Below are 10,681 nucleotides of genomic sequence, written 5' to 3' on the forward strand. Positions count from 1 at the left end.
GGGCATTTTTTGACAAAAATGCCATCACCCAAAACAATTTTGTTATTTATTGGTTTGCATATCGCTTTTGCTGTGTTGCACTGCATGTAGTTATAACCTCGGCACTGGTAGCGGCTTACATATTAACGTAAAAACATTAACAAGCAAAATACTCAATTTTTTTTGTACGATATGTACCCGCTATACAAGACTGCTTTATGTTGGACGACGGAGTTACAATCGCTATAGGTAAAAGTTGATGTTGTAGGAATCCAAGCGCGGGCAGCCTCGTTTTGTCCGAGACCGGATCACTGGATCGAGCCAAAGCGGCCTACGAGAGACGGAAAAAGAACCAGGTCCAGGAGTCCGACATGGCAACCGTGCCGGGAAGAGTGGAGATCACCAGGGTCAATCCCGATGATTTGATAGAGGAGCTCTTGAAGAATACCAATCTGGAGCAAGCGGATGACTCAGCTGAAAGTAAGATCTGGTTTCGATGTTTCTTAAACACTACAGATGGTCCTGTTTTGTTGGTCCTTTCAGGAAGTGTCGCCAATGTGCTGATACTCCCTGAACCGTCTTAGTAACTTTTAAGAAACGCCGTATTACTTTTCCTTGAATTGTATTAATTCGTTCATAGTCTAGACGGTATTTGTTTAAAAAAGTCCATATTTGGGTGAATCGTATATCCACGGAGATTTTTGGCTTTTTGGCTTTCAAATATCACTAGAAATGAATATTTTTCTATGCGTATAAAAAAAACGTGAGTTTAACTTTTGGCGGCACAATATGTTAAAAAAATTCGAAAAATGTCATATTTTTCTTCCTATTAATTATGGATATTTTCAAGAGTTGATTTTAGACGAAAATGAAGGAGGACAACAATGTTTGTAATTAAATTTTTTACAAAATATGACTAGTTACAAATCGAATGAATCAAGATTATTATTGTAAAAATCGAAAAAATCGCATAAATGGGGTTAAAAAACATTACTTTTTAGGGATTTTTTTGGGGTTTTTAAACTGGGTATAGGACCTTCATACTTGGCTCCAGAAAACTTCATGTTATGTAGAATTATCACACCAAATTTCATCTAAATCGGTTCGATAGATTTTGCATAATAATTTTACAATCCAGTTTGAAACAAAATTTGCAAATTTTCAAAATTTTGCACAGCAGAAACCAAGGCCCTTAGATACTTGAAAATTTAATCACATAGAAAAGGGCTTTCAAACGCTTTTTGAAAAATTAAAATCTGTCAATTAGGAGGGCTCTGGCGCTTGTTTAAACATTCGTCGAATTTTTGTACTTATAAACAATTAGAATAACTTTGTGAATATTCAACCAAATCAAATTTTTTAAAATAGGTTTTAAAAGTTATTGGGAAGACGCTTCCTTAAAAAAAAAACAGATCGATTGGTCAATTAATTACGTAGTTACAGCCAATCAAAGTTAACCGTCATTTACACTAAATGTACTGGGACATCCGGGCTAATTTTTCGAAAAATACCTTTGGTATTCCGAGTATTTACCAGGTCTAAGTTTGCAATACTTTTCTTCGTTGGCAACCTACTTTAAAACGTGTTTGAAGTTATTTATGCATGCGAGCAATTCAAGAAAATCGTGCGGGGAAGCAGAGAGCGCGGCCGCTTCGGCCTGCTCGAAATTGAATCGGCGAGTTCAAAACCGCGACGCGCTTAAATATTTTTAATATCTCAGCTTCTAGAGGTCAGATTTTGATGATTTTTGTTTTAAACTCAAAATAATTATTAATTTCCGCGTTGTCTAACTCCTCATTCTCGCACTCTACTTCTGCTTCTACTTCTACTTCTTCTACTTCTTCTTCTACTTCTACTTCTTCGATCGAATCGATTTCGTCTTCGGTTTCTGTGAAATTAACTTTGATCGGCTATAACTACGTAACTAATTGACCAATCGATCTGTTTTTTTTTTAAGAAGCGTCTTTCCAATCACTTTTAGAACCTGCTTTAAAAAATTTGATTTGATTGAATCTTTACAAAGTTATTCTAATTGTTTATTAGTACAAAAATTCGACCATTGTTTAAACAACATGGAAAAATTTTCATTTCTAGTGATATTTGAAAGCCAAAAAGCCAAAAATCTCCGTGGATATACGATTCACCCAAACCAAAACAGATACCGCCTAGTCTATCATGTGCCTGCTCTTCCAGCCTCTGGTCTTCAGCTGTTCATAGCGAAGGACGGCACCGCGGCCCTTGGAAACCACGAGGTCAAGTCCCAGATGTCGACGGGGGTCCAAGTATTCAAGCAGGTGGTGATGGACGACAGGTAGCCAAGGTGTTAGACCTCTCGCCCCGTCACCGCTTGAACGTGTACGGTACATCAAATAATCAATGTTGATATTACTGTTGGTACGAAAACATCCTGTAGCATTGCCCTGTGAGGTGTCTTTAGAGGAGCGCGCCCGCTATCCAGGACAATAACTTCCACTGATGACAATAGGACGAAGTTAACTCGTGCCGAGTCGAAGCGAGGGCTCAAAATTTTGTACAAATCAAAAGTATAGGTATTTTGTATTTTCTAGTTGCAGTATTACAGTATCGGGATAGCGTGTTAGTGCTAGGTTTTCTTTTTATCGTGGAAGGGGTGACCAAATTGATGAAACGGAAATGAGTTCGTTCGGGTTAAAAAGAAAGTTAGAGTCTCACATATCCAGAAAAAAGTACAAAGAAGAAATGAAACTTAATTTTTGTTATTATATGATAGTTTGTTAATAATTTTTTTGCCAAAACGGAAAATTGATCAAGTGATTTGAAACTTACAGGTATTTGGTGACTAGCACTGATTTGACCAGTAAATTACTTAGCATTTATTTTAATGCTACTTTAATCTCATCTTTTAGTTTTCTCCTTTTTTTTTTTGATAAAAATTTGAAATTGCTTGTTAAATAATTAATCATTCCGCTAATTATGTGAAAATTAGTGTTTCACCATAAGCTATTGGTAAAGAATGGTCACTATTGCTCTCTGTTTTAAACGCTAATTCGTTTTTAGCGCTTATTTAGATGACACAAGAAAATAATGTTAGTTTTTTAAATAATTTAAAATTATTGAATAATTATTGATTTGATTATGTGATAGTTAATATTTTACCATTCAGAAACCGTCGTTTTTCAGTAGTAGCAGTTATTGTTGCTATTGAACTCTTTAGCGTTTATTTGAAGACACATTGAAGGAATATTTTTCTTTTCTTACAAAAATTTGTAGTTGCTTATTAAGTAATTATGAATTCAATAATTGATGTTTTCAAACATAAGATACAAAATTTTTGACCTGTTAGAAACCGCTGAAAATAGTACTTTTAAATTGTTTTTCGCTATCGAAACCTTTAGTGCTTATTTTAATGGTACATAAAGGAGTATTTTTGCTTTTTTTAACAAATCTTTGAAGTTACTTATTAAATAATTATTGATTTAATTAATTATTTAAAATTCTAATGGTGTTTAATAACATAGCCACATAAAAAAAAGTTGTATGTACTTTCATGCGACATATGTTATTCGTAGTATTTTTACCGTCTGATCACGAGTCCGGTGTCAGAATTGAGCTATCACATCCCAGGAATTTCCTAACCTCAGAAAACGGGTCAAAAATAGCAAAAATTCACGAAAAAGTGCTAGGAAAAATACAAAAATTTTTTTCCCTATATTCAAATGTTCACTTATATGGTTCAGACCTCGCCAAATGTGAATCCGCGATGAGAATTTTTAACCTCAAAAAACCGTCAATTAAGGTCAGATATCACGCATTTTAAAAAAATAACAGATTCGCGCCAAATTTGGTATACAGGGATTTTCGGGGTCGCTGATCACGGATCCGAGGTCAATTTTGCAAAATTCAAGATGGCGGATTCAAGATGGCCGACCAAATTTTCAAAAAAATCACAGATTTGCGCCAACTTTGGGATACGGGGGTTTTTGGGGTCGCCGATCACGAATTCGAGGTCAATTTTGCAAAATTCAAGATGGCGGCCGACCAAATTTTCAGAAAATAACACATTCGCTCCAAATTTGGTATACGAGGATTTTCGGGGTCCCTGATCACAAATCCGAGATCAGATTTACAAAATTCGTTTTTAAAAATTTAGTCAATTACCTATGTACTTTATTTGCTGAGATTAAACAGAGAACCCGTGAATAGATCTTTTACAGAAAAAAAAAACAAGAAAATTAAATTAAAACATGATTGGATATTCAGGATATAAAATAAACAAAAATATTACAAAACGAATTTCGCAATTCTGACCTCGAATACGTAATCAGCGACCTCGAAACCCCGTATACCAAATTTGGTGCGAATGTGTTATTTTTTGAAAATATGGTCGGCCCTCTTGGATTCGCCATTTTGAATTTTGTAAAATTGTCTTCGGATCCGTGATCAGCGACCACGAAAACCCCTGTATACCAAATTTAGTGCGAATGTGCTATTTTTTTGAAAATCTGGTCGGCCATCTTGGATTCGCCATCTTGAATTTTGTAAAATTGACTTCGGATCCGTGATCAGCGACCACGAAAACCCCCGTATACCAAATTTGGCGCGAATGTGTTATTTTTTTAAAATTTGTGAAATCTGACCTTAATTGACCCGCTTTTTTGAGGTTAGAAAAGAAACCATCAATTGTGACAACGGATTCACCTTCGGCGGGGTATTAACCATATATACCCCGCCGAAGACATTTGAATATAGAAAAAAAAATTCCTAGCACTTTCGTGAATTTTTGATATTTTTGACCTGTTTTTTGAGGTTAGGAAATTCCTGTGATGTGGTAGCTCAATTCTAACACCGGATTCGTGATCAGGAGGCAAACATACTACGTATAACATATGTCGCATGAAAAGTACATACAACTTTTTTTTGTGTGGCTGTCTGATTCTTGGTCTTTCAGAAAGTTTTATTTTTTACTGGTTGCTGTTTTCCTTGCTATTAATCTCTTTAGCGCTTATTAGAGCTGCACATTAAAGGAAATATTTGTCTTTATTTCTCATAAAAATTTGAAGTTGCTTATTAAACAGTTAGGTATTACTTAAACATAATGAAGAAATTTTAGACCTATCAGAATCCACGGAAAATGCTTTCCATTGTTTTTACTATTAAACACTTTAGCGCTTATTGAGACAGCACATTAAAGAATTTTTTTTGTTTTTTAGTAGAAATTTGAGGTTTATTTATCAAATTTAATTAATTTTGAGGAACCCAAATGGTGTTTAAAATAATTTTTTACATTTCGGAAATAATAATTTTTTAGTATTTGCCATTGTTGTTGCTACTGAACTATTTAGCGCTTTTTTGAACGACACATTAAAGAAATATTTTTGTTGTTTTTAATCGGAAATTTAAATAATTGTTAATTTAATTATGTGAATCCTGAATGGTGTTTAATAATTTTTTACCTTTCAGAAGCCACTGAAAAATAGTGAGTATTAATTTAATCAATCGCTTCAACCGTAACTTTTCAGAAACCATTGCGCATTAGGAAAACATTTCGTTTTTGCAATAAAAATTTTAAATTTCTTAATTATCAAATCAATCAAACTTTTGAATCTAATTCGCTCTTTTCCTTTCATCAAATTTGGGACTCGCATTTATATATTTTTTGTACGCTTTTACAGATTGTTTTATAAAACAAATGTGTCTAATAAATGGCTGATTATGTCCGAGTAAGGTCAGTTACGACGGATTGAAATTATTTTCAGCACAGTTTCCAACAGAGGAAAAGACTTTGCAAGGATCTTTTTTTTATATACATATATATAAAAGATAAAATGTATCGTGATGTATAGAAAATATCAAAAGTACATTCTAGTTGTCGGTGTGCATATAACATAATGTCGTTTTTGGTGTCTGGAAGCTCCAAGGAGAATCCGTTCTAATCCTCAATGTACAGTATTGATGTTTACTGGAAACGTGTAAAAACATGTAAGATATTAAGCCTCGTGTAAGTACTAAAAAAAGCGTTTGCTACAGAATTTTTTTGATATCAATATATTGTTAGTATTACAGTTGCATATACATAACGTTGCCAATTTTTGTGATACATTGTTATTATTAGTGCGAAGTATACATCACACGACCCTTTTTTTAATGTGATGGCAATATCATTTGACAATATTATTTATTGTAAATTATTTCGTTTACCATTCTGCATAAATTCTATTTATTTTCTAGTTTTAATCTGGACTTTCCTGTATTATACTTTTAGTTTTAATATGTATATATCGATACAATAAATTTAACAGGAGTTATGTTTGAATTTCGGCTTTCACTCATTTGAAAAATTCCCTTCCCACAGGCCCAGAACAAAGATGTTTTACGGACTCGCAAATAATAATTTCCATTAAAAAACAGTAAAAAAGAAACAATTTTTTTATTAGATTAAAAATAAACTTATAAGATCCTACATAGCATTGGGTAAAGCATAAACAATGGTAATAAAGCAATATGACGAGGTAAGTAAATCTTTAATACGTAATTAAGTAATTTATAAATACATTGTGTAACTTTAAGTGAGGTTTTAATAGTATGTATTCTGTAGAATGCTAACCTAAAATATATTTTTTCTAAATAAAATACATAATCGAGTTATAATTAGTTTTTTAAACTGCATTTATTAAACTCTTTGTCTACGCCGTTACTGAGCAGCTCAGTTTTATGTGAGCGCTTATCGAAAAGCGGAAAATTAGTCACAAGCAATAAAATTTCAATTTTTACTGTATTACATTTTAATAAATACACTGGTCAAAGTTTCATTCATATTTTGCTTAGCATTTCTTTATTTTTTTTTTAATAAGTTAGATCGGAATACAATTGTCAAGACATTTTGATTCATCTTTGAAATTTGTTGGAATGTATAAAGTTTAATGATATGTATATATCGATGCGACGGGCGCATATGATATGCACGTGCATATTTCCGCGGTTTATTATAAATGCACGGTTTTAATCATTCATTGTGCCAACTTAAATTTCTAGTCAATCTGAGATAGCATGTTTTTACTTAAAGACCTGAACTAAGATGTTTTTCAAGCTTAATTTGAGATAGCATGTTTTACAACCGCATTTTCGTACCAAAGCGTCGATTTAGTTCAGTTGATTCGAAATAGATGTCGCGCCAGTAAAATTTTCTATTTTCAGATGATCCACATTTTGTAGGTTAGATTTAATGTGCATTAATATTAAAATTAATAAACAAATCTTAGCGGTTTACAGGAAAATGTTAAAATTTAAGCCACTTGGGTGTTTCAAGGTAATTCTCCTTGAAAATCGAAACAAAAAATTATACAAAACTCATCCTTCATCGCGCTATTTTTCACGAGCAATCGCTTATGGTTAGTTAATTTTGTACTGCAAGATACACCTCATTATAATCATAAGAATTAGCCCAGAAGTCTTATGTAAGGTAGAAATTGTCTCAAGACAATTCAAACGAATTTCCAAGGATTGTACAATCCTTCCCATAAAATTTTTAAGGAATCCTACTTTCCATTCAGTTCTCAGAATTATGTTGTGTAAAACAATTACTCTGCGGACTATAGGCCCCGTCCAGCAGTATCCAATAGACAGCTAAGATGATTCGTCAGAGAATCACTGTACACAAACACCGATTTTGAACTTATTAGCTCACTTCAGTATGCCATATGTGAGATTTAGCTTAGGATTATGGGTTAGATATAATCTAATAAAGGTATGTCGTATCTTAGATCGATGGTTTACAGACATAAAACCTTATTTTATAGCTACTATCAAAGAGCGACCTACTAATCTAGTTACTATAGGAATGCATAACTAGTGTTAACTTTTTAACTAATGTAACAACTCCTCTGCAACTACAGGCCCTGTCCAGCATTGAGTTGCAACCGCAATATCTAATAAACAGCTAAGAAATACGTCGGTAGATAAACATTAAATTTTTTTTATTTTACATTTTCATAGACAAGAAAAGTGGAAAAATCGAAATATATTCAAAGAAATCAGCGCAATATGTACATCGATGTTCTGTAAATATGTACACCTATTTACCTAATCAAGAAATGGCATAAAAATTTGTTATGTGGGCTAGTATCCCTTTTTCAACGTCTCGCATAATGCCTCTCACAACCCTACAAATGTTTTACTACATTCGGTCAGAGTATACCTAAGTCTCTCAGTGTAACACATCAATATACCTTTGCACCTGCCTAATTAGGAGTATTAACTGGTACTAGGACCAAACTGTTATAAACCTATTTTATTTAGCGACATCTACACAAATATTCTAGTACTTTGTTAATTAGTAAGGTGGCCATATCCCTGGCCGAGAAATAGTCAAATTTCTAGCGTTTTTAGGTACTGAAAGCTTAAAAAGTAAAACGTGTAGAACAAAAGTAAGCGCAAAAATAAAATCCTTGATGTTCTGTTTATTCCTTGATACTATTTAAATTTACTCAAATAAAATAATAACTAAAAAAAAGCGTTTAGAAAACATGCGTTTGCTGTTATCCTAACCCCACATTTTAAGAATTAATTTCACGTACTTATAAATAAAAGTAAACAATTTTATATGTAGGACTAGGCAAGTAAATGTTATAAGAATATTTACATGTGGAGTTATATATAAAAGTTAGTATTTTAGTAGATTTCAGTATCTAAAACCTTGATGGTTTGATAGTTTGCACCTCTTTATTAGTTTTACTGCGGCGTCTTTGAAAATATTCAGGTGGCATGACATAACATTCCTATTAATTGATAAGCTTTAGATTATTCAGTGATTAAATGTTTGGAATTATTTGTCTTTGTGGAAAACACTATTTAAAGAATACGGCGCCCTTAATTGATCAGCCTAAAGGTAGTGAGTGGGCAACCAGGTGTACGCGAGTATGATGAAGCAAGTTTCGCTACGTGATAAAAACCAGGGTCTAATTTGTACTCCGCCTTAACCACATATTGTCGTGTGTCACATTCACACACTTAAATTCCTTGAGGATTCCTGTGACTCCAACAATGCATTCCTTATAAACTATCGCCTTCGTTGACATTTCGTCGTACTATTATCGTAGTATTGTAGCATCACAAGTGTCGCACTAGGCAAACTCAAGTTCTGTACGATACTGTGGCAAATATATAGATACTCTGCGGACTAAAGCTCCGTCCAGCACTGAAATAAATCCACAGCATCTAGTAGACATTATTCTTCAGTAGACCGATTTCGAACTTATTAGTTATCGTCAGCAGACCATAAGTGAAACGATCGGCAAATGATCTAGCTATTTGGAATTATCTACCGACATGTTTTGATTGTGGGTGTGTTATAATCTAGAAACACGGTATCGTTAGTTAAAAACTTAATCGAGATTGTCGCCGCCAAAGGGCGGTTCTAGTAACATTTTTTATAAATAAGTAATAATGCTAGCTGTAGTGTTCTTGCAGTACTGTAAATTTTTAGCAGCAAAGCTCTTTGACTTTGTATGCATTTGCTAAATAGCAGTTAATTGTTTAAATTATTGGTTTTAAAAGTCGGCTACAAATTGTACATATTTGTGTTTTTTTAAGTTTATTTATGAAATATTGCCCTTTTCCACAGTTTATTTATACTCGACTATAATTTTTACGGTAGATGGACAAATACCCAGCCATTTGCTGTGACAAGCGGCAATTGCAATAAATATAGATAAGTTTTGCTACGAATTATAGGTAAAGTTCCATAGAAAATAAAATTATTCCTTTATACCTTAATTGATTCCTATTTACGTCAAGAAGAGATTCTGATCTTCCTAGCAAAATGTGATTGTTTATTTCCATACGCTGTCTTATTTATTCGGAAAATTACATGTAAAAATACTGAAACGTATCATTAATTACATCAGTTACCTTTATTAGAAACTTGCATCTACTTCTACTTGAAATATTTGGGGAATGTCTTGAAGCATATTATCTAGAAAGGTCATTGTCTAAATAAAAAAATTCTAATTCTGTAAATCAATGAGGAGAATAATTGTTATGCAAAAAAAAAACGCCTTTACAACAAAATAAACGTAGAACGTATAACAACGAACAAGAGAAGCTGTCTAGGGTTATTTTCACCAAAAGAAACTATCCATAAAATATGGAACGATTATTTCTGAGCGCCCTATATATAAATCAGGGTTATTACTTTAGCTATTGCAAAGCCATAAATTGCACATATTTATTTAGGGATTATTCTCTAATGCTTTATATTTATATAATATAAATCAATTTAGATTTTTTTTCATCACTTTCAGTCCTAAAGATATCTGGACCCACTAAACACGAAACGTAAATGAAACGTTGCAAATGAGCTGTTTTACTACACATTTGAAACAATAACTAGAAACGTTGCTGTTTCATTACAGAAATGTAGCACTTGAAAACTTACTTAGTGAAACATAGCCGAAACATTCCAATTGAAGAGAGTTTGAAACATTACTCGAAACATTCCCTTTCGATCTCGGAAACGTAACAACGACAAACAAACAACCCTTTGCTTTTGTTTATCTTATGGAACTTCCATTCGGCATTACTTAAATTTTGCTCTCAAGCCCCATCATTATAGCAAGCGTTAGTTCATTTGCCTTTGTTATATGTACAACCAGACATAAACAGAAAAAAAATTGTGGTAGCATATTTATAACACAAGTCTAGAAAAAATGTATGTTCGTGACTTGCG

General features: G+C 33.0%; 1 protein-coding gene across 2 annotated transcripts in view; it reads left to right on the forward strand.

The window, feature by feature from the left end:
- LOC108916712 overlaps positions 1–3,526 on the forward strand; it is a 92,067-nt gene extending 88,541 nt beyond the window's left edge. For both annotated transcript variants that reach the window (XM_018723038.1, XM_018723110.1), the window contains exons 7-8: positions 248–459; positions 2,173–3,526. In XM_018723038.1, coding sequence (XP_018578554.1) covers positions 248–459; positions 2,173–2,294 — 334 coding nt within the window. In that variant the 3' untranslated portion in view covers positions 2,295–3,526. The remainder of the gene's footprint in view (positions 1–247; positions 460–2,172) is intronic.
- The last annotated feature ends 7,155 nt before the right edge of the window (positions 3,527–10,681 follow it).

The sequence above is a fragment of the Anoplophora glabripennis genome, unplaced genomic scaffold, assembly GCF_000390285.2.
Source record: "Anoplophora glabripennis isolate ALB-LARVAE unplaced genomic scaffold, Agla_2.0 scaffold1, whole genome shotgun sequence".
In the NCBI taxonomy this organism is placed as follows: Eukaryota; Metazoa; Arthropoda; class Insecta; order Coleoptera; family Cerambycidae; genus Anoplophora; species Anoplophora glabripennis.